This window comes from Podarcis vaucheri (genome assembly GCF_965113315.1).
Source record: "Podarcis vaucheri genome assembly, chromosome: 15".
Classification (NCBI taxonomy): Eukaryota; Metazoa; Chordata; class Lepidosauria; order Squamata; family Lacertidae; genus Podarcis; species Podarcis vaucheri.
This window is the reverse complement of record NC_138753.1, coordinates 15,717,489-15,742,221: the sequence shown is the minus strand read 5'-3', so window position 1 is coordinate 15,742,221 and position 24,733 is coordinate 15,717,489. Positions and strand designations below refer to the sequence as shown.

The 24,733-nt window shown below is 46.7% G+C and overlaps 1 protein-coding gene across 1 annotated transcript; it reads left to right on the top strand.

Annotated features, from left to right (window-relative positions):
- Positions 1 to 1,090: 1,090 nt before the first annotated feature.
- LOC309520041 (S-adenosyl-L-methionine-dependent tRNA 4-demethylwyosine synthase TYW1-like) lies at positions 1,091 to 24,525 on the top strand. Its single transcript, XM_082201418.1, has 16 exons — positions 1,091 to 1,243; positions 2,536 to 2,675; positions 3,750 to 3,890; positions 4,491 to 4,592; positions 6,893 to 7,087; positions 8,305 to 8,565; positions 9,696 to 9,830; positions 11,382 to 11,496; positions 13,022 to 13,074; positions 13,362 to 13,480; positions 14,904 to 15,013; positions 15,704 to 15,881; positions 17,283 to 17,418; positions 18,832 to 18,942; positions 20,908 to 21,075; positions 21,742 to 24,525. The coding sequence occupies exons 1-16, from the start codon at positions 1,240 to 1,242 to the stop codon at positions 21,961 to 21,963; spliced, it is 2,190 nt and encodes a 729-aa protein (XP_082057544.1). The 5' UTR covers positions 1,091 to 1,239; the 3' UTR covers positions 21,964 to 24,525.
- Positions 24,526 to 24,733: the final 208 nt, after the last annotated feature.

Genomic DNA, 24,733 nt, shown 5'->3' with positions numbered 1-24,733 from the left:
AAAACAACACAGATAAAATACCCAATGTTAAAACATATAAAAGGTAATCCTATAAAAGTAATTAAAACAATTAAAAATAAATCTGTTCAAACCGTAATTTAACAGATTTAGGGTTGTTGTTTTTGCTGAGACTCCCGGTCATAACATGCCCCAATGAAATCAATTATGTGCTGACAGAATGATGTGCGAGAGACCAGGGTTCAAATCCCCACTTGGCTATAAAGCTCACTGGGTGACCTTGGGCCAGTCACTCACTGCCTCCCAGTCTATCCTCCCTCACAGGGTTGTTGTGGGAATTAACTGAAGAGGGGGAGAACCATGGTCGACAATGAGCACCTTGGAGAAAAAGAGAGGCTATAAATATAATACATAATAACAATAAAATACACTTAATACTGATACAGAAGAGGGAATTCAGAAGGTGTGGATATGAAAATGTCAACAAGACCAGCTTTTCATCCTCATACATACTTAGCAAGTTCGATGTGATTTTAATTTCTGAGTTTCATGATTTAGCAAGTTCATCCTCCTCCCAATGGCCTTTTTACACGAGTGAAATAATCAGAATTCTGACACAGGACCATAGATTCCGCCAGAAATCATAGACTTCTGGTTGTTTTGCTCTGATTGTTTTACATGTTTTACAGTGACACGGAATTTCTCTGATCCCTCCAAGCTCCGTCTTTAGTTAAAACAAGACATCTTCTGGAAAATTGTACAGTATTGAGTGCTTTGCTTTCTCATTCAGAAAAATGAAAATAAATTCCTTGTCAGGGACACTATCAGGGGAGCTTATGCTTTTATTGTTGTTAAATCGCTTTGAGTTGTTTCCTGGGAAGCGATTCGTAAATAAAGTACAGTACGGTAAATCATAAAATTGGGTGGGGGAGGAGGAGGGTATTGCAAAATTAGCCGCCCAAATTCTTGACACGATTTACTCCAAAGTAACCCCCTTCTGAGTTCAATGGGACTTAAAGGTCGGGCGGGGGAGAGGCAAACTTTCCTGCCCGCGATCCGCAATCGAAATCTTTTAACCTTCGTGGAGGGGAAAGATAAGGGGCGAGACATTTGCAGAAACTGCCACCTCAAAGGGGTTAATGCAGCCTTCCCAGAATCCCGCGGGGTGGGCAAGATGGCCCCTTCCAGGAGCTCGTGGGGCTGCTCCTCGAGAGTAAACCTCTTTTCCACCCGCTAGGCTGGAAGCTGCTGTGGTTGTTGCTGCCGCTCGATTGCCTAGAGATGGGTAAGGACTGCGTGCCTGCTCGGGAAAAAGCCCTGAGATCGTTTTCAAACTCAGTTGGCATTGGGGTTTTGGGGAAGGAACCGAACAGATTCTGTGTGTGCTTACCCCAGTTGTTCTTATTATGGTCTGTTCGATTTTTTACCCACCCTTTGCCCTCGTGGTCCGCAACAATTTCACGTAATTTCTGCTCCGCAGTTGTAGAATTTGATCTTTTAGTGTGGCAGCACCTGTCCTTCCCTGCCCTTTGACATCAGACAGGTTGCCTTCCCTGTACCCTTCTCAGCACCTGCAAAAACCTTGTTTTTAGCCTACCTGATGTTTAGAAAGTTTATGCGAGCTTTAATCTGTTTTTAATTTTGGTAATTTTATTGTTTTATCTTTTTTGTAAACAGCTGTTAGGGTTTTGGTTTGTTTGTTTTTTACTATCAAGCTGTACTGTATATAATTTTTTTGAAATAAACAATAAGTAAAGGTTAAGGGACCCCTGACCGTTAGGTCCAGTCGTGGCCGACTCTGGGGTTGCGGCGCTCATCTCACTTTACTGGCCGAGGGAGCCAGCATACAGCTTCCAGGTCATGTGGCCAGCATGACTAAGCCGCTTCTGGCGAACCAGAGCAGCGCACAGAAACGCCATTTACCTTCCCGCCGGAGCATTACCTATTTATCTACTTGCACTTTGATGTGCTTTCGAACTGCTAGGTTGGCTCCTAGGAGCTGGGACCAAACAACAGGAGCTCACCCCATCACGGGGATTCGAATCGCCGACCTTCTGATCGGCAAGTCCTAGGCTCTGTGGTTTAACCCACAGTGCCACCTGCGTCCGTAAACAATAAGTAGATAACATTAAAATAGTTACAAACAATAATCACATGAATATTGATGTTGAAAATAGGGGGGAACTCTGTTGCAACAGAAAAATAAAGAACCGCCTTGCTTTCACTGCATCCTGCCTCCATCCATCCATCTCTGACCCATCATGGACTCAGGGGACTCAGTCCCTTGGGGAGCTGGGCAGCAAGAGCCAACTCTCTATTTTCTATATATTATTGCAAACTGCTTAGACTGCAAATTGCAGTCTGTTTTGCAGTCTGTTTTGTTTTGTTTTTCACAATCAAGTAGCATATACATTTTGTTAAAGAAAGAAGAATAGTGTGGGTCCTAAAATATATATACTGTACACCTCAAGTGTCAAAGACTGGGGGAAGAGGTTTGTGTTCCTCCGTGATCCTAAACAGGTCCTTAACCAACAGATCCTTAAACAACAGGTCCACTGCATTTTTGCTTTCTTCCAGATATGACCATGGAGACGTGGGACAGCCTCTATGCTCACCTGGCCTTCTTGTGGCTGAACAGATTCTACTTGTACTCTGGAGCGGTGTTTGGGATCAGCCTTTGGCTCTGCATCCAGTTTGTCAGTAAGACCAAAAAGCAGGTACTTTCCCCCACTGTTCCAGCATCTTTGGTGTTCTTGGTGACCTTTCCTGAAGAAGGGGCCTAGCGTATGGTGGCTGCTAAAGAACATATATTATTAGCACTATTCAGTATACATATATATTTATTAACAATTTTGGTTTACATAGAAGTTACAGTATAACCCCTTTGATCCTGATACTGTATGTACTGTAGCTACCAAATATTGTAGAAAATGACTTTGCTAACTTCCATAAATAAATTGGCACCTACATCCATTTAAAATTAAAAGTTATTAAGTTAGTACAATCCGCACATACATACTGTATCTAGATTGGGGATATCAAATGAAGAACATACACTGATAATCAAAGAACAAGTAAGTAAAAAATAAATATTATGTCAGTTTAATGTAAACATTTATTAAATTCTCAGTATCTCATGCATTCCAAATTGTTGCATACTGTGGTTTGTGTGTGTGTGGGGGGGAGGTGTTATTTCATTATTTGTATTATAAAGGTAAAGGTAAAGGTACCCCTGCCCGAACGGGCCAGTCTTGACAGACTCTGGGGTTTGTGCGCCCATCTCACTCTATAGGCCAGGGGCCAGCGCTGTCCGGAGACACTTCCGGGTCACGTGGCCAGCGTGACAAAGCTGCATCTGGCAAGCCAGCGCAGCACACGGAACACCGTTTACCTTCCCACTGGTAAGCGGTACCTATTTATCTACTTGCACCCGGGGGTGCTTTCGAACTGCTAGGTTGGCAGGCGCTGGGACCGAGCAGCGGGAGCGCACCCCGCCGCGGGGATTCGAACCGCCGACCTTTCGATCAGCAAGCCCTAGGCGCTGAGGCTTTTACCCACAGCGCCACCCGCGTCCCACATTTGTATTATACATATGTAATAAAATTAAGCCAAACTTTGACTTAATTAATTTCAACTTTGTTGAAAGACTATGTAAGCTGCAGGTGTATAAATTAAAAGTGGAAATGTGGGTCCCATGTTGCAGCCTGGGAGTCAGTGATGTGTCTTGGGTCTGGACTGGTTGAAGACTGATGCTTTAGGACTCCTACAGTTTTATATTTCTTATTTTGCAGAATAGAAATCAACTCAGAAAATCAAGCCTTCCCCAAATTGCTACAGAAGGGCTTGTAGGAGAGCAGAAAGGCCCCAGCACTGACAAAGTCCATGTCACCGGGGTGAAGATTTTTTTTGGTTCTCAGACTGGAACAGCAAAGGTCAGTGCTGTGATAAAACCAGTGAGATTAAAAAGTGAGCCTTCTCCTTTTGGTGGGTGGGTGTGGTGGCGGCTGTTATTGTTCGGGGGAAGGCACTCTGTTTGTGCTCAGAGGAACTTAATTCATTTCTTCATTTCTCCTTTGAAATAAAAATTTGAAATTCCTCTGATTTAGACCATGGAACCCCTTGCAACCATAGATCACAAGTTCAAATCCCCACTTGTCCATGAAGCTCAGTGGGTATGCTTTGGGGCCAGTCACTGCCTCTTGGCCTAACTTACCTCACAGGGTTGTTGTGGGGATTAACCATGAATGCCACCTTGAGCTCCTTGGAGAAAAAGGTGGAGAATAAGTGCAATAAATAAACAAATACAATAAAAAAGTATTTACTGAAGACACATATACGCACTGCTGTGCTACAATATCAAAGCAGTTTACAGCAATACAAACACACAGAAACACACAATCTGTTTAGAAACCACCTTATTCTTGCAGCTGTGATTCGTTTAAAATTGTTTTTAATGTTGTATTTTCAATTGTTGCAACCTACCCAGAAATTGAATAAATATTGTTATAATTATTTTCTTTTTCTCTTTGCAGAGATTTGCGTCAATACTTGCTGAGTCTGTTGCCTCCCTTAACTTGCCTGCTGAAGTCATCAACATGAAGGACTATGACCCCGACGACTGTCTAGGAGACGAGGTTGGTCGTTCTTCTCCCCTGCTTCTCATTTTCTTTGGTGGGGGCCGGCTTGGAGGCACCTCAGGCATTGCCAGCTCTCTCACTTAACTAGGCTCTTGTGCTGTTAACGGCTGTGTGGCAGGGGAAGTTCCAGAAGTGCAACTTTCCCTGCCAGGTAGCTGCAGTGTTGGATAAACACTTTTCCAGGTGCATCTGTAGAAGCCATTGTCAACGTCCATCTGTAGGAAGCATGTATGGACTCCTCTCAGGAGAAAAGTTGGCAACCTCCAAAGCTGATTCACACATGCATGGGCCTCAGGAAATGGGGAAACCTGATGAAACTCGCTTTCACCGACTCTATCTTAATAGCATAACGTATTTATCGCTCTATAAGACGTACTTTTTCCCTCCTAAAAAGTATGGGGAAATATGTGTGCGTCTTATGGAGCGAATGCAGGCTGTGCAGCTATTGCAGAAGCCAGAACAGCAGAACTTGCTGTTCTGGCTTCAGGGATAGCCGCAGAAAGTCTCTTCAACAACATTTAATTCAGAATATATTTTTTTCTTGTTTTCCTCCTCTAAAAACTAGGTGTGTCTTATGGTCGGGTGCGTCTTATAGAGCAAAAAATAGGGTATATTGCAGGGGTGTGTAAAAGTGTATATGTTTATAACTCTACTGTGCCAGTGAGGAACCTCTGGCCTGGAATGGTGCCTTGAACAGCTTGCCTGGATAGTATATTGATCTTATGTTGGAAGGGTTGCAGTGTAGCCTACGCTACAAAACTAAGAAGCACATCCACTGCTTACTTTTGCTTCTGACCACACCCACTCTTTTTGTTGGTTCCTGCCCACCACTGAAGCACTTGATGAATCAGGCCAATGAGGGCCCATCTAGTCTAGCATCCTCCTTTCAAAGTGGCCAATCAGGCACCAGCGGGAAACACCACAAGAAGGATCTGCGTGCAAGAGCACTTCCTGCAACTGGTATTCAGAAAGCATTGCTGCCTCCAACTGGGGAGGCATTGCATAGCTTTCGTTATGGATAGCAGCCCTTGATAGCCCTCTCCTCCATGTCTAATCCTGTTTTAAAGCCATCCAAGCTGGTGGCCATCAGTGCCTCCTGAGCAGGACTCTTGGGCTGAAAAGGATTCCCCTCTCCTGCTCTGGGCATTCAGAGATGCCACATACTGGTGACTACGGACCGATGGCCAAGAATGTACAAATTGAGTGATGATAACTCTTTAAACTTGCGAATATTTACTGTGTAATTGATTTTAAAACATTTCGATTGGCTTAAAAAGGTGCCCCTGGTGAAATGGGTCAGCAGACATAAAAACTCGAATATGATATTTAAATGCAAGTACAGTACTTCTAAATCTGTAGCTAACAAGGGCCTTTGCCCTGTGTGCAAGAGAAGCAGAAGGGGGTTCCTCTTTTGAGACAGCGTTTCCTGCAATGGATGTGAGCTTTGTTCAAAGACAGGTGATGCATTTCACTTTAGAAGTCTTCACTTATTTTCTGAGGTGCAAATTTATGCAGATCTAGTGAATTAATCACTTGGGAGAAAAGGTGCATTTTGCTTTAGAGGACTCACTTATTTTTCCGTCTGCCGTTTTATGCCGCTCTACTGTTTAACATTATTTTTCGCCCTATAGGACGCACTTTTCCCCCTCCAAAAATGAAGGGGAAATGTGTGTGCGTCCTATGGGGCAAATACAGGCTTTCGCTGAAGCCTGGATAGCGAGAGGGGTCGGTGCGCACCGACCTCTCTCACTCTCCAGGCTTCAGGAAGCTCTGCGCAACCCTCGGGAGCCCGGCGCCAAGCCGCGCCGGGCTCCCAAAGGTTGCGCAGAGCTGCCTGCATTCCAAAGCCTCCGGCACACTGAAGAGCGCGCCCGGGCTTCGCGCAGCTCTCCACAAGCCTGGGGAGACTGGCGCGGCTCCCTAGGCTTGCGGATAGCAGGCTGTTCTGGGGGCTGGGGTCGGGGGAAGCTCGGGCTTCCCCCGTGCCAGCCCCGTGCCTGGGGGGGGGGGGAAATATTTTTTTTTCTTTATTTCCCCCCCCCAAAAAAAACTAGGTGCGTCCTATAGGGCGGTGCGTCCTATGGGGCGAAAAATACGGTAATTGGTTAGTGAACTAAAACATACAATTGAGAAAACCCGTACTCCATGCAGTTAATATTTCTTAGCAGTGATTTCTACATTGCATGGAGTTGGACTTGATGGCCTTTGGGATCCCTTCCAACTCTACAATTCTATGAGGGAGAGGTGTAAAAATAATAACAGAGAATTTTTTCCCCATTTGGTGGGAATCTCTCCAGACAAGCAGCAAGAACATCTGCGTCTTCTTAGTTGCCACTTACACAGATGGGAAGCCGACAGAGAATGCCGTGTGGTTCTGCAAGTGGCTAGAAGAAGCATCCAGTGACTTTCGAGTTGGCAAAACGTACCTGAAGGGCTTGAGATATGCCATCTTTGGCCTGGGGAATTCTCTCTATGTCGATCACTACAACACTGTGAGTCCCTTTTGTCATTCCTGCTAGAATTGATACTGAGAGCTGGTGAGAAACTGAGATGCGGTGGGTGGGTGGGTCACAGGAGGACATCTAGTTTGACCCATTGCCCTCTGAGAGCAGATTCTGCTGCTATGTGAGGCTTCCCTTGCACTTGATCCAGAAGCTGCCATTCGTGCAGAATGCTGCAGCACAATTGCTTACAGGAGTGAGGCCACGTCAGCATATATCACCTCTGCTCAGAGATCTGTGCTGCTTGCCACTTTGCTTCCAGGTCAAATTCAAGCTGTTACTATTAATATTTTAAAGCCCTTTAAAACTTGGGTCCAGTTTACCCAGGAGATTGTCTCCCTTATAGGCCCCCTTGACCACTTCGATTGGTGAAACTAGTTTTGCCACAGGTGCCACATAATACCCATTCCACATTTGGAAGAAATCCCTCTTTTTGTGCAGCAGCACCTGCACTTGGGAACTCCCTGCTTATTGATTTCAGGCAGGCGCCTTTGCTGTACTATTTTTGGCGCCTGCTAAAAGCGTCCTTGTTTTTTTTACAATCGAGCGGTGTATGAATTTTATGAAATAAGTAATTAAATAGTCAATGAGAAACTGAGATGAGGGAGAGGGCTCAAGGGATCATCTGATCTGACCTGTTACCCTCAGAGAGCAAATCCTGCCCCTAAAGAATCTCCAGGAGATTTCTGCCCAATCTTCCCTTAAGAACTTGCAAGGAGGAGCATCCCATAACAGTCATCTTTGACTTGTTGCTGGACTGTCCTGGCTTTTTAGACAGACCTGGTGGTTTTTAAACTAATACCATCCCACCACCTGCATTTGCTCTTACAATATATTTTGTTTTTTCTTTTAAATTGGACGTATAGCAGGATTCCACCAGCGGGCCAGATCTTTAGCTCCCTACCCCTGGTGGGCTATTTTGACAAGGGTGGCAAGGTACATATTGATGGTGTTAGGACTCAATCACCTAAAGGTCTGCCTTCCCCAGGGCTGTAGCTCAGTGACAGAGCGCCTGTCTTGTATGCAGAAGGTCCCAGGTTCAATCCCCGGCAGCATCTCCTGGTAGGCCTGGGAATGTCCCCCTGTCTGAAACCTTGGAGAGCTGCTGCCAGTCAGTGCAGACAAAACTGAGCTAGACGAACATCACGGTCTCACTCAGGCAGCTTCCTACGTTGCTTACGCCCAGGTCTCTTGTGTTTCCGCCACAGGTGGGCAGGAGTGTGGACAAATGGCTGTGGATGCTGGGGGCCCGGCGGGTCCTCTCCTGCACCCTGGGGGACGCCAATGTGGTGAAGAGCAAGCATGGGAGCCTGGAGGCCGACTTTGAGGCTTGGGAGGCCAAGTTCCTGGCCAGGCTCCAGGCCCTCTGCAGAGGGGAGAAGGCGGCCTGCAGAGGGGAGTGTAAGAAGGGCAAGTGCCGCTCCAAGAGGAAAGCTGGGCAGGAGACATCGTTGGAGCAGGAGCAGAGGGTGAGTGGGACTGGGTGTGGACAGCAAGCCAACAGTGTGATCAGGGAGAAGAGTCGGTGGAAGAAGATTGGAAAAACTTTAAAGACTATTTACAGAAATACTGTAAAATTAATGTTAGAATGATGCTGGAGAGAAATTAAGTGGTTTTTAGCTGTAACACTATAAGGGAATATGAAAAATGGATTACTAATAGGTAAAAATTTAAGGTTACAATATTTTAAGATTAAAGATTAGGATAAATAAAGAGGGGAAGGATTTGCTGAACTAACAAACTGAACTGGAATACAAAAAAGGGAGGCATGAGGAGGTCCGGGAAACAAGCTAATGAAAAATAAGTAATGGAAAGATTGAGTTGTTTTTAACTGTTTTTTATTTTTTATTTTTATTTTTCATTTTGTAATATTTTGAAAATTTTAATAAATATCTCTTAAAAAAGCAACAGTGTGATGCTGCAGCACAAGGAGCTAATGCGATTCTAGGCTGCAGCAAGAGACGTCCAGTGTCCAGATCAAGGGAGGTCATCACGGTCTCTCAACCTTACCTGCCTCGCAGGAGGCAGGTGGCGCTGTGGTCTAAACCACTGAGCCTCTTGGGCTTGCTGATCAGAAGGTTGGCGGTTCGAATCCCCACGACGGGGTGAGCTCCCGTTGCTCTGTCCCAGCTCCTACCAACCTAGCAGTTCAACAGCACTCCAGTGAAAGTAGATAAATAGGTACTGCTGTGGTGGGAAGGTAAACGGCGTTTCCCTGCGCTCTGGTTTCCGTCATGGTGTTCAGTTGTGCCACAAGCGGTTTAGTCATGCTGGCCACATGGCCCAGAAAGCTGTCTGTGGGCCTGAAAGCAAGATGAGCGCCGCAACCCCAGAGTCACCTTTGACTGGACTTAACCGTCCAGGGGTCCTTTACCTTTTTTTTTTTTTACTTCACAGGATTGTTGTGGGGATTAAATGAGGAGGGGGGAGAACTATGTATGCCACCTTGAGCTCATTGGAGGAGCGAAAGGTGGGATATAAATGTAAAAAAAAGAGAAATAAATCCAGCCTAGTGGCCTTTTGTGGGGGTGGGTGGGTGGAGGAGAGCAGGGTGATTTTGGGCCATGTGGCATTTGCAAGCCCTCTTTTGTTTTCACAGGAGGAGGTGGTGGAGGAGGAGCTTTTTGAGACCACTAGCGAAGAGGATTCTGGCAATGAAGAGGGAGAGGGTGCGAACCAGATGGTGGATGTGGAAGACCTGGGCAGAGTCATGGGCCACATGAAGAAAGCCCAGGTAACAGTGAACTCTTATTTTCAGCCCTGTGGCTGTGTGTTCTCGTTGGTTCATTTATAAAAATACTTGTATACAGCTGTTCCTAAATTATTATTAGTATTTCTTAAATTTTAATACCGTCCTACATCCAAAGATCACAGGTGGTTTACAACTTAAGAACACAAAATGCATAATATAATAAAGAATACCCCCCCCCGGCACACTTAAAAGAACATAGATTGTTTAACTGTCAAAGGTCTGGTTAAAGAGGAATGCGTTCTCCTGGCACCTAAAGATATGTAATGAAGGCTCCAGGCAAGCTTCCTTGGGGAGAGCGTTCTACAAATGGGGAGCCACCGCGGAAAAGGCCCGTTCTCGTGTTGCCACCCTCCAGAACTCCTGAGAAAGGGTCTCAGATGACAATCACGGGGTTTAAGTCAAGCTTGGAAATCCCTAACGCCTCTAATCCTAGACCAGTGGTACAACACAGTTTGGCAGACTCCGGTATTAGAAAAATAATCTGACAAGTTCAAAGTGATGAGAGGGCAAAAGAAGCGCGGCGGTTTTCATGCAATTTGATATGGTTTTATTGTTTACACTGATAACGAAGCATGTGGTAGAGAGGTTGTGTCCAGTATATGGTATGGTTTGGCTCCTATAAGTTGTTCTCCTTGGTACCCATGAAGAGCCGATAAATAAATATCACACTTCCATTTTTTGGGATGGAAAGAGCTAGTAGTGCAGAAAGCAAGAAAGCAGGCCCCAACACTTTGACATATCCCTGGGCTTGCCAACCTTTTGAGGGCCGCTTGGTAAATTTGGAATTCTGATAAAGGGTCCTGGGCACCAGTCACAAAATGGCTGCTGTGAGAGTGGGGTATATCACAAAATGGCTGCCTTTAAGAAGGGTGTTGACAAGCTGGAACGTGTGCCGAGGAGGGTGATCAAGGGTCTGGAAACTAAGCTTTATGAGGAACAGTTGAAGGAGTTGTGTATGCTTAGCCTGGAGAAGAGAAGATTGAGAGGAGATGTGATAGCAATCTTCAAATATCTAAAGGACTGTCTCATGGAAGATGGAACAAGCTTGTTTTCTTTTGCTCCAGAGGGTAGGGCCCAAACCAATGGATTCAAATTGCAGGAAAAGACATTCTGACTAAACACTGGGCAGAACATTCTGAGGGTAAGAGCTGTCTGACAGAGGAAAGGGCTCCCTTTGATGGTGGTGGACTCTCCTGCGTTGGGAGGGCTTCAATCAGAGGTTGGATGGCTTTTTGTCAGCGATTCTCTAGCTGTGATTCCTGCATTGCAGAGGGTTGGACTAGATGACCCTTGGCATTCTATTCTAATTCTACAGTTCCATAACACAGAAAAGCCTCTCCTGATCCAGCAGGGTTCTTATGGAGAGCTGCAGACGTACCTTCATCCTTCTGCTCTAGGACCAACGCTAAAGAGAATGTTTGTGCCTTCCCTGAATTTGATGGGGCTGACGATCTGTTTGTTCTGTTGCTCATTAACACTCTGTTGCTTCTGCTAATGAAGAAAGTGAGGCCTAGTTTTGCCATCCCTCTGCAGAGAGAGCGTGAGCTTGACCAAGAGGTCGAGAAGATGGGGCGGCTCCAGCGGAGAGGGGAGGATGCCTTGAGAGAGATGATCACGCCAGCTTTGCGGGATGCCCTCACGAAACAAGGTGATGTGGACTGCAAGGAGGCCCAAGGGGCAGGAGACTCCAGGGTGCAAGGAGACCCGGGGGGGGGGGATGCATCTGTCCTAGGCTGTGAAGCTTGCCGCCTGTCCTTGGCTTGCCTGGGCTAGAAAAATGGACATGATTGGCAGGAAAAAGCTGGGTGTGATTGGCAGGAATTGTCTCCAGGTTCTCCAGTCTCAGTTTCCCTCTCCTGATCAGCAGCCCTTGAACCTAAGGGGAGCTCTGCTGCATCAAACCATCCAGCCCAGCATTCTGTTCTGGCCAAACTAGATGCCCTCAGGGAAGCCCACTAGGTAAAAGGTAAAGGGACCCCTGACCATAAGGTCCAGTCAAGGCCGACTCTGGGGTTGCGGCGTTCATCTCGCTTTATTGGCCGAGGGAGCCGGCGTACAGCTTCCGGGTTATGTGGCCAGCATGACTAAGCCGCTTCTGGCGAACCAGAGCGGCACACGGAAATGCCGTTTACCTTCCCACCAGAGCGGTACCTATTTATCTACTTGCACTTTTCACGTGCTTTCGAACTGTTAGGTTGGCAGGTGCGGGGACCGAGCAACAGGAGCTCACCCCGTCGCGGGGATTCGAACCACTGACCTTCTGATCGGAAAGCCCTAGGCTCTGTGGTTTAACCCACAGCGCCTAAGCAGGCACAAATGCAGTTGTGGCATCTTGCCCCTGTTGGTAAAAGGTGCTTGAAAACGGATCCTTTCAAGGCACATGCCCTTTTCTGTTCTGGTTGTTGTATCTCTGTTTTCTTAAGCAACTGTGCCAACCTCAGGAAAGTGAGGTTGGATATTTGCAAATATATTGTGAGTTTGAGAGCTTCCATCCTAATAAATAATAATAATATTATTAATGATTTTAATATTTGTACCCTGCCCATCTGACTGGCTTGCCTCGGCCACTCTGGGCATCTTCCAACAAATATAAAAACATGATAAAACACTGCACAATAGAAAGCTTCCCTATACAGGGCTGCTTTCAGAAGTCTCCTAAAGGTTGCTCATCTCCTTGACATCTGATGGAAGCGTGTTCCAAAGAGTGTGGGTGCCACTACCGAGAAGGCTCTCTGCCTGGTTCACTGTAGCTTCACTTCTCGCAGTGAAGATCCTCAGAGGAGGACCTCAGTGTTTGGGCTGAACGATGGGGGTGGAGATGTTTCCTCAGGTATAATTTGACATTCCAGGGGTCACTTGGCAGGGTTAGGGTTAGGTGCTGCTGTTGCTGCCGATTCTCACATCCTCTGACACTGGTTCCCTTATGAGCAGCCTTCAGGGTGGAGCACATGCTGGTGAATTTTACCTTTGTACGCTATGCTCGTTTCTTCACATTCACCCAGCCCCCTCTGTTCTCCATCCAGGCAAGCAAATAGGCATTTCCAGAGTTCAAGGACCTGTTTCCAGCCAGGCCAAAACACGGGAGGAGGGTTGGTGCAGGCTCCTTTAGCCATGTGTTTCTGCTAGATCTCCGTACGCTCAAGAAAACAAACAAATCCCTCTTCTGATTTCAGGCTACAAGTTGATCGGGAGCCACTCTGGAGTGAAGCTCTGTCGGTGGACAAAGGTATTTAATGTCCTTCCCTGGGTGGATTCTTGAATCAGTGAAGAGGAATGTCTGTGGCCCTCCAGACCACTTTGGCATGGCCAAGTGGTCAGGAATGGCAGGAGCTGTGATCCATAGATGCTCCTCATCCCTTCCATTGTGCCCACCTTTTTAAGAGATGTCTTTCCTCCTCCGCAAAGGCCTCCTATAAATAATCTCTGCTAGTTGGATGTGTTTTGATTCCAGCACATTTTTAGCTTTGGGGATTTTTTTTCTAACCGTATTGCTTTCTATTTGCCTCCCACCAGTCAATGCTTCGTGGGAGAGGCGGCTGTTACAAGCACACCTTCTATGGCATTGAGAGCCACCGCTGCCTGGAGACCACGCCCAGCTTGGCTTGCGCCAACAAGTGCGTCTTCTGCTGGAGGTGAGAAACTGGGTAGGGGTTGGGGACACAAACCAAAGCCCGCCCCATCCCCCCTGGTCCAGTCCAGCATCCTCTTTTCCTGCAGTGACCAACAAGTTGCCTCTGGGAAATCTGCAAGCCAGGCAAAACTGCATCGTCCTTCCCCTGTGGTTCACCTTTTGAGTACCTTTTGAGCTGGAGATAGACTGCTCCTGTACAGGGAGGTTTGCATTTAGCTGCCATTGCTGGTGGCCCTAGCTAGGCCACTCCTCTTATGATGGTATCTTTTCCTTTTTGGGGAACAACTCAAAAATGGGTTTTTGTGGCAGCAGAGTCGCCATTTGTAAAATTTCCTTTATTGGCAGCCAACTGGTTTTCAATGGGTGGCCAAGTTTTATATGAGAGAGAGAGGATGCGAGCGACTCCCCTTTGAAGAAAGGCTGCAGCATTTGGGACTTTTTAGTTAGAGAAAAGGCAAGTAAGAAGCAATGTGACAGAGACGTATAAAATTATGCACGGCATGGAGAACGTAGATAGAGGAAAGTTTTTCATCCTCTCTCATAGCACTAGAACTTGTGGACATCCAGTAGAGCTGGGTATTGGGAGATTCAGGGCAGATAAAAGAAATCCATTCTTCATGCAGCACAGAGTTAAACCATGGAACTCACTGCCACAGGAGGTCACCAACCTAAATGGTTTGAAAAAGGATTGGACAAATTAATGCAGGAGGAGAAGGCTATCAATGACTCCTAGCCACAATGGCTTTGCTCTGCCTCCATATTAATGCTTCCGAATACCCGTTGCCAGAAACAACAGGAGCAGAGAGTGCTTTTGCACTTGAATTCTGCTTGCAGGTTCCCCACAGGCATCTGGCTGGCCACTGTAAGAACAGGATGCTGGGCTAGGTGGGCTGTTGGCCTGATCCAGCAGGTCTCTTATGAATCTGTGGCCACATTCACACTATAGCTAGAAAGCACTATGGTGCCACTTAAAACTGTCTTGGCTTCCCCCGAAGAATCCCGATAGCAGTAGTTTGTTAAGGGTGCTGAGAGATATTAGGAGGCCCAATATTCCCTGCACACGGCTACAGTTCCCAGAATTGTTTAACCATCCCTTTCCACAGGGATGCCTGGGAATTGTAGTTCCGGGAGGGGAATGGGGATCTCTCCCAACAACTCTCGGCATCCTTAATGAACTACAGCTCCCAGAATTCTTTGGGGGAAGCCATGACTGCTTAAAGTGGTATCATAGCGCTATGTGAATGTGGCCTAAATCTTGCTGTCCACTAATGAGGACAGAATGCTGAAAACCTGCTTTGATTAATTAAGGCTTTTCTTATGAATGGAAGGAGGGGTGCCTTATATGCGTGGGAGGTAGCTTTGTACAATCTATTCACAGTGACTATGGTGTAGTGTATATTTAATTTGTATTAAATTATTTTCAGGCACCACACAAACCCTGTGGGCACAGAGTGGCGGTGGAAAATGGACCCTCCCGAAATGATCTTGCAGGAGGCCATTGAGAACCATCAGAGCCTGATCAAGCAATTCAAAGGTATTCCAGGGGCTGCCTATGCTCTTGCTCAGTGCCTTGCAATCCCAAGGCAGCATCTCCAAGCAGGAGTGGGAGAAACTGCCTGAAACCGCTGCCAGTAGGCCATGTTCGTGTTGACATGCAGAGGGTCGCAAGGCCAGCTGGCTAGCCCCAGCTGAGTCGCTCCCATCCAGCCATCCCACTGCAAAGACCCACCGACCTCTGTTCCGACATAAATCAGCGACCCGGGCTTCAAAGCCAGGGCACACTATCAGCAGATCAAACTGCGCACACAAAATAGGTATGAGGCTTAAGAAAGCATACTACAACTACAGATTTATTAATCATAAATCAGGACAAAGAAACATGTTGTCTCTCTCTTCGTCTTCTCAGAGAGACAGAGAAAAAGCTATACACACAACGGAAGTTCCCAGCAAGCTGTGCTGGAATGTAAACAGACATGTGACACACAACAGTTCCACATGTCTGCTCCTTAAGGTGGAATGGAAATCTCAGCAGTTTGAAATTCCCCAAGCGCCTGGCGCGTTTTGCTACTGGCGCAGATCCACATGGAGATTTCTGGGTGCCAGGTTCTTACTCCTCCTTCCCACCCAGTTGTCAGCTTCTTTCTCCCAGTCCCTCCGTGGGTGGAGCTGTTTAGGCTACATCTGTGCAAGCCCACAAACACCCCTCTTCTCCTCCGTTTTGCAGGTGTCCCGGGCGTGAGGAACGACCGTTTTGAAGAAGGGATGGAACCCAAGCACTGTGCCCTGTCGCTTGTTGGGGAGCCAATCATGTACCCTGAAATCAACCGTTTCCTAAAGCTGCTCCATCGCAAGAACATTTCAAGCTTCCTTGTTACAAATGCACAGTTCCCAGAGGAAATCAGGTGAGGCCCGGAAGAGAAGCTGCTTTTCTCGTTATCCTTCCGTCTCTTTCCCTTGGTTTTTCCTCCCAAGAGCTCAAGATGGCATGCGGGGTTCTCTGCCTCCCCGTTTCACCCTCACAGCAGCCCTGTGAGGTAGCTTAGGCTGAGAGACCAGAATTATTGGGGAAAGGTTCAGAAAAGGGCCGCCAGAGGGATCAAGGGGATGCAGTGACCCTTATGAAGAAAGCTTGCAGCGTTTGGGAGTTTTTAGTTTAGAGAAAAGGTGAGCAAAAGGTGACATGATACAAGTTTATAAAAGGCATGCATTGCATGGAGGAAGTGGATAGAGAAAAGATTTTCTCCCTCTCTCCTAACACTGTGTTGGAAGATTCGGGACAGGAAGAAAGGACTTCAGGCGGGGAGGTTGATCTTGTGCTCAAATCTTGCGTGGGAAGTTTCCTATTGAGGCATCTGGTCAACCACTGTGAAAACAGGATGCTGGACTAAATAATAATAATAACAATAATAATAATAATAATAATAATAATAATAATAATAATAATAATAATAATAATATTATTATTATTTATACCCCAGCCACTCTGGGTGGCTCCCAACAGAATGATGATGGTGATGATGATAAAGATGAAAAAGTGGTAAAACATCAAACATTAAAAACTTCCCTAAACAGGGCCTTCAGATGTCTTCTAAAAGTCAGATACAGTAGTACCTTGGGATGTGGATGGGATGCGTTCCGGAGCCCCGTTCGCATCTCAAGCGGAACGTAAGATGCGATGGTGCATGCACATGCCGTGTTTCGCCGCTACCACGCATGCGTGTGACGTCATTTTGAGCGTCTGCGCATGCGCGAGTGGCGACACCCGGAAGTAACGCGCTCCGTTACTTCCGGGTTGCCGCGGAGCGCAACTCTAACGCGCTTAACCTAAAGCGCATTCAACTCAAGGTATGACTGTAGTTGTTTATTTTCTTGACATCTGATGGGAGGGCGTTCCACAGAGCGGGCGCCACCACCGAGAAGGCCCTCTGCTATTGGCCTGATCCTGCAGGGTTTTTCTTAGGTTCTCATGCCTTGCTGAAATGTTTCCTTGACCTGTGAACATTTCTCTTCCTTCCCTGGATATGTCCAGGAACCTTAGACTTTTGCATGTGTGGAATGTAGCTTACTGTATGAAGCATCCATCACTCCACCTGCTTTTTGCTGCAGGCGTGTGGCCCCCAGCAAGTTAATCAGGAGGGCATTTGGCCCTTGGGTTAGAAAAGGGTTCCCTGGCCCTGCTTTAGACAAGCTCTTTTTCCTTTGCGAGGGAGGGGGAAATGTATCTTGATTTTTCTTCGGCTGCAGCGTTCTAAACTCTCTTGGGACCTTCTCCCCCCCCCTTCCCTTCCCCTCCTGCCGAAAAGGACCCTCGAACCTGTGACGCAGCTCTACGTCAGCGTCGACGCAGGCACCAGAGACAGCTTGAAGAAGATCGACCGGCCTCTCTTCAAGGATTTCTGGCAGAGGTTTCTGGACAGCTTGCAAGCCCTGGCAGAAAAGGTACCCTGTTCAATTGTTGTCATTCCCTCCCACCCTCCGTTGCTGCAATAAGGTAAGTTAAAGGTTGTGATCAAGCTGAAGGCATTTCAGCTTGATTCTCTAGGCCAAAAGCTCAGGTTTTATTACTATTATTTTTAAATTATTTTTATTCGTTTTCCTTCAATAATACAAACAGCAATAAACAACAAATACTAACCTAAATTAAACAACATAAACTAGCCTAAATTTCCATTACAATCTTTCAGAAAACTACAACATCTTATTAATGTCTCTATTGTATACGCATATTGACCTCCCTCCCTCCCAAATTTGGGTATCATTATTATTATTATTATTATTATTATTATTATTATTATTAAATGATTATGCATTTTTATCCCACCTTTCTCCCAGGGTGGCTCAAACGAGTTAAAAGCAGCACGGATACAACAGAAAAAGCTAAAAACACATAAAAGTCACTCATTAAAGAGTAATTAAACGCTAATAGGCTTAAGACAATATATTAAAAAATTAATACATAGTGAAAACAGCACAGGCTTATTAAAAGCCCTTTCCTTAAAAAAACAGCCAGTCCACAAAGGCCTGTCGGAATAAAACAGTCTTCACTTGCCAGCAGCAGGACAAGAAGGGAGCCAGTCTAGCCTCTCTAGGAGGGAGTTGCAAAGTCTGGGAGCAGCCACCGAGAAGGCCCTGCCCCGCATCCCCACCAAGCGTGCCTGTGAGGGTGGCAGGATTGAGAGAAGGGTCTTCACCAAAGACCTCAGAGCCTGGGCAGGTTCATAGGGAAGAATATGGTCTTTCAGATAGCCCCTCCACCTCTCCGTGTCAGGCCTGGTACAATATTTCAGATTTGCTAGCATTGCCTTTTTAGACCCTAGGGCAGGCATAGGCAAACTCTGGCCCTCCAGATGTTTGGAACTACAATTCCCACCATCCCTGACCCCTGGTCCTGTTAGCTAGGGATGATGGGAATTGTAGTCCCAAACATCTGGAGGGCCAGAGTTTTCCTATCCCTACCCCAGGGTGACTAGGGATTCACTCCCCCTCCCAATTCTTATTTATGTTCAATTTTGTTTATTTAAATTTTTATCAGCTATACTCTCATATAAAACATGACAATTCTGTTAATGTACCCTTAACAAACTATCATTCCCATAATTATTTGTGGGAAGCCATGAGCGTCTAAGTGCATGGAGTTAGTGTTACCTTAGTCTCCCTCTCTCACTTTGTGGCCTCTTCCTCTGTGTGTGACCGAAAAGCTCACTATCTGCAGCTTTCAAAATGTGGTCAGATAACGGAATTTCTGTAGTGCAAACAGTTTTGATCAGGGCTATGCAGTCCTGACTGTCAGCTTCTTTTTGTTGTTGATGTGGCGCAATTTAATTTGAACCCGCTTCCTTTTCCCCCTATCAGCAACAGCGCACTGTCTATCGGCTCACACTGGTGAAAGCCTGGAATGTGGAGGAACTGAAGGCCTACTCTGACTTGGTGTCTCTTGGCAAACCGGATTTTATCGAGGTTAAAGTGAGTTGTTGATCATCAGGGTGGCATCGTCCTTCTCATAACAGACTTCACCATCACCTCCACTTTCCCTGGGTGCAAATTCAGCCTACCAAAACAATGAAAGTTTGCACAGCTAACACTTTGAAGGGATGGTTTGCATGGGCCTGGATCCAAAAATCACACCAAAATACCCAAAGGGCAGGTTGGGTTTGGCTGCTTTTGTTTGCACTTCAGACCTGCCTTTGCAAAAATAGTTTGTGGGTTTGTGGAGGGGAGAGGGGGATCTGTCACTGCTGGCAGAGTGGAGTCTCCCTGTCCAACAGCAGTGTGGCTGACTTGCTTGTTCCTGGGTTCAAGGGATGGGAGAGGGCTGTTACCTTTGTGTCCCTGCTTATGGCCTTCCCCGAGGCATCTGGTTGGCTGTTCTGCTGGGCTTAATGGGCCTTTGGTCAAGGCTTCCCCCAGAGAATTCTGGGAGCCGTAGTTTGCTACTGCAATGCGCTCTTTGAAGGTGACTCGGAAACTGCAATTAATCCAGAATGCAGCAGCTAGACTGGTGACTGGGAGTGGCCGCCGAGATCATATAACACCGGTCCCAGTACGTTTCTGAGCACAATTCAAAGTGTTGGTGCTGACCTTTAAAGCCCTAAACGGCCTCGGTCCTGTATACCTGAAGGAGCGTCTCCACCCTCAACATTGAACCCGGACACTGAGGTCCAGCGCTGAGGGCCTTCTGGCAGTTTCCTTGCTGCAAGAAGTGAGGTTACAGGGAACCAGGCAGAGGGGCTTCTCAGTAGTGGCGCCTGCCCTGTGGAACACCCTCCCAGCAGATGTCAAGGCAATAAAAAACTATTTAACTTTTAAAAGACAAGGCCCTGTTTAGGGAAGTTTTTAATGTCTGGTGCTGTATTGTTTTTAATATTCGGTTGGAAGCCGCCCAGAGTGGTTGGGGAAACCCAGCCAGATGGGCGGGGTATAAATAAATTATTATTATTATTATTATTATTATTATTATTATTATTATTATTAAGGGGGCCGAGAGGTGTTAGGAGACCCCACCCCAGAACAACAATTCCTAGAGTGGTTTAACAGTCAATCCTTGTCCCCAGTGAACTCATGGAATTGTAGCTCTCTGAGGGGCCTCCTAACTCTCAGTGCTCTTCACAAACTACAGCTCCCAGAATTCTCTGCAGCAGGGGGTGGGGAGCCAGGGCTATTTAAAGTGGTATTGTAGTGCTTTAAACGTGTAGTGTGAATGTGTCCCCTGTTCTCCAGCCAGGCCCAAACAAGGAGGATTTGATGCTGAGCTGGTGAGAGGTGTGGCCTGGAAAGAGTGGGTGTAGTGGACCACTGGTTGGGCATGGAGGAATGGTGGGAAGAACCAGGGAAGAAGGCTCAAAGCCTGGGGAGTGGTGGTGGGACAATGATGAGTGGCCAGAGGGAGAAGCCTAGGAGAAGGAAGTGTCAAAAGCTGAAGAGGCAACATGGTTTAATGAGGAGGGAGAAAGAATCTGTGGCAGAGCAAAGCCCAGACTGCTGAAGCAGGGGAGGAGGGAGGCCAAGAGGCAGCGAGGAGTCCGGCTGGTGCAGACTCCTAGGTATCTCCCCCTTCTTCTGCGACAAGCTCTGCCCCCCTCCTGATCTCCCAGAATCATAAGAGGCATGAAGAGGGCGGAGGATAGTTTGGCTTCACACAAGTGCAGTCTCTGATTGCTAGGAAAAAGCCCTGGAGAGGTGGGAACTTAGATGGGAGATGGGGATTTTGAGTCTTGGCAACTGATCCATGAGACAAGGTCTACAGGGATGAGCTGCTGTGCTCATTAGGCCTGGCACTCTACCAAGCCTGTGTAGATGGTGTTCTTGCTAATAAAGAGTTAAGTCCAACTTGGAACGATGTGATTTAGTGCTGGCTCGCATGTGACGCGCAGACCAGTTTCCCTATCCCTTCCTCTACAGACCTGAAACGTTTCCCTCTTTCTCTGACAGGGTGTGACCTACTGTGGAGAAAGCTCAGCCAGCAACCTCACCATGGCCAACATCCCGTGGCACGTGGAGGTGGGGCACTTTGTCCAGGAGCTAGTCAACCTTCTCCCGGACTATGAAATCGCCTGCGAGCATGAGCACTCCAACTGCCTCCTGATTGCCCACAAGAAGGTAGGTGGATCCTTATTTTGCCACCATTGATTTGAACTCTCGACCTCAAGTTTCTGATCCTTAAGCTTGCAAAGATGTCTTCAGCTTGTAATTTTTTTGTTTGCTCGCTGTTTTTCAGTCATAACACATTTCAAAACGCTTCATGGCAGTGACAGTAAATCAATATTTACACACACAAAAACAAACATCTCACCAATTGAAACAATATTGTAAAAACTACAGCAGATGCAAACGTCGAAAAAATGGTAATCAAACAATGGCACAAATAGTGTTTAGAAAATGGTCAGGTGTAGTCACGGGGGAAAGGAACTGATAAGTGTTTATTTACCTCTCCAAGGAAGGGAGAGAACGTCTCACCCTGACCTTGATCAAAATCATCAAGGGGAACTCTGGTGTACCCCAACCTGGGCAATATAATTTTGAATCAGATAAAGGAATTCTGTAGCACACACAGTTTTGATCAGGACTTTGCATTCATCATCTTTTTGCTGTTGATGTGGCAGAGTTTAATTTGAATCCTCAAGCTTGTGCCAGCTGAGCTTGCTGTCTCTGATTTGATCTTTTGTTCTTTGTCCAGTTGTTGTTTTTTAATTAAAAAAAGACAATTTTTCTGGAGGGGGACGATCAATGGTTCATGGGGGTGTGTGTCTCCCTTTCCTTTTTCAGTTCAAGATCAGCGGGGAGTGGCACACCTGGATCAACTATGATCGCTTTCAGGACCTCTTTCGCCAGTACGAGCAGAGTGGGGGAGCCAAGACGTTCACCTCGGCTGACTATGTTGCCCCGACTCCTCAGTGGGCTGTCTTTGGGGCGAAGGAAAGGGGCTTTGACCCAATGGACACCCGATTCCAACGGAAGAACAAAGCCAAGGACATCTCGGGGTGTTGACACTCTCAAAACAACAACAGCCAGAACTCCTTTTAGAGACACAGTCTATAGACAAGCCTTCACCTTCCAGTTGATTTGGACTACAACACTCAACATGCTGGCTGGGGGATGATGGGAATTGTAGTCTTGAGAACATCAGGTTGGTTTAAGATCTTTTCAGGGAGATTTTAGCATTTACATTAGCCTCGGAAACCTTTGCAAGGAGGTCTTTGATAACCACCAGACAAATCTGAGGCGGGTTCTCATCTTCTACTCACTGATGAGCAATGTGCTTTCGAAGAAGCAGGCAAGAGCAATTTGTCATTTTTGAGCAAAAGGTAACGGTGAAAACTTTGTGCTTCTCCCCAAGCGGGGGCAATAACTGCACCTCATTCTGTTTGCAGTCCTGGAAACCCAGTGTTGCCTTTTTGCCTTCTAACCTGATCCCTTCAGTGTGGTCAGATTCATGCCATGTAGTCAGTGGTTCCGTGGGTTTCTGTGTGCGAAATTCGCACCCCTGAACATTCCCCAGTTGCATTTCCACAGCCAATTTTTGCTCCATTTTATATAGCACTGTGGGATGGAGGGGAGGTAGGAAGATCACAGACCCCACCAAAATGACCCTTGGCCTGCTTCGTTCTTCCTGATTGTGGATGGTGGAGTTTGTCCCAAAGGGGCTTGGGCGTCTCTCTCCAGACCGGGGCCCTGCAGGAACATGAGGGAACTGTGTTTCTGGTGTCACGCCTGAAGCAAGAAGCCAAGCCCTTGAACTCTACGCTACGTTTGGGGTCTCTGTTATTTGGGTAACCTGGCTCAGCTCTCAGGAAATGGAAAACTAAGTTGCCTTAAATTTGGGTGCTGGCAGCTTATCAAAGGTCTGTCTCGCTTAACTGGATTCTGCCACACTTGATTTGGTTTAACCACCATGGTGTGCTTACACCAAGGCAACGTTCACCCCTTACATTTAGAGCAGCCCTACATATAGAGCCATCTGATACCGCTTTAAACTAGCCATGGCTTCCCGCAAATCATTCTGGGAGCTGTAATTTGTGAAGGGTCCTGAGAGTCCTTAGGAGACTCTCGTTTCCCCTTAGAGAGCTATAATTTGCAGAGTCCCCAGGGAAGGGGGAATTGACCATTAAACAAGCTCTAGGATGGAAAGCCTCAACACCCTTAACGAACTACAGCTCCCAGGATTCTTTGGGGGAGGGAGAAGCCATGACTGTTTAAAATGCTTTAAATATATGGTGTCAATGTGGTCTCAGTCCGTTGCTCCACTTGGAATTCTGGACATTGTAGTTTTGGGTGATCCTCTGCAGAAGCTTTCCACAGGACTCGTTTCTGGCTCCCATAGGGAGGGAGCTTGCTTCTGTCTGTGTTTCAGACAAGCACCACCTGAGCAGGGATAAAAACGTTTTCCTGTGCTTCTGGTAGATGAGATGGATTTTGGAACATTTCTTTGTTAATGGAGGTCATTATATATTTCCTCATACAGAATTGTAATTGGCTGCACAGATTTCCCAGTAAGTTGCCTTAGGCTGTGCTGCATAAATGTGAAATTCCCCTTTTGGCTGAAGAGATCAAATATCTGCGGCTACAACCATAGAATCCTCATGTGTGGGTCAGGGAACGTTTTTGAAACATTTGCTTCAGTTGCTCAGGCACTGGAAGAGGCGAGCAAGTTTTAAATGGAATAATAGCTCCTTGCTTGTTCTGCCCGGGGCTACCACAGGAAATGTTTGGACTCTGGGCCCGATTTGTCCCACCAGGCCTCTCCATTTACCCTATGAGGCCATTCCGGATGAGCCACGCCCATATGACGTTAGGAAATGATGCGTCTCCCTGCTGAGGGTGGGATTTGTAGGCCCTGCCCAACAGCAGATCATCTGCAGCAGCCTGTTCCTTTGCTTGTGAGGTTTGATTTCAAACCACTCAGGCAAAGTAAAATGAGCTGCCTGATGCCATTGAGGGGGTGGGCTGAATCCAGTTCCTGGGGCTGCAGTAAAAACTATTAACCCATCTCAGGCTTGTGTTATTACTCTCCCACACATTTCTATGCAGGAATCGCGCCGTGCGAAAAATGAATTTTCTGCAGCAATGCCATGTTTTGGGGTCCCTTTCTGGGCCTTGTCCTCTGTTATCTACCACTGTTTGATTTTATTACACTGGTCTTTTTAAAACAGATATTGCGTTACAATTTTCCAACCCTGTGAGGTAAGTTGGGCTGAGAGGCAGTGACTGGCCCCTCACAGTCACCCCCAATGTGAGTCACCCCCTAGCTCTCCATCCATCAGGTGCTCAAAAACTCTCATTTCACCCCCCAGTTCAGAAATCCCAGCGTTCATCCATGCCGTTTGGAATATGACAGGCATAAACGACAACCCGGATTTCTTCAATAAAAAGGCTGTTCTTTACCCAGCAGGAAGGATATGGCACTCCCCAGGGTCCAATTAAGTTGTTAAAAATTACGCATTTGGCCTTTCCATTTTTTTATCTGCCTTTAGCTAAAGCCAACTTTTGATATTGCTGTTGTGGTAAAATGATAAAACCTTTACAAGCTGAGATAAAAGAGGCCCAAATGCCGCTGCCTGTTCTGTGGTTCCTCTCGTTCCAAAGGCGTTCAGTTGGGAAGTATTCTTTGCAGGGGCGGCGTGCCAGGATTTTGGCAGCAAAATGCGCAAAGTTTCAAGAAAGGGTCTTTTGTGCTAGGGTGCGGTTCATACTGAAGGCGCGTACGTACACTGACATTTTCAAAAAGAAAACGGACAGGAAACGGCCTTATCTATATGGC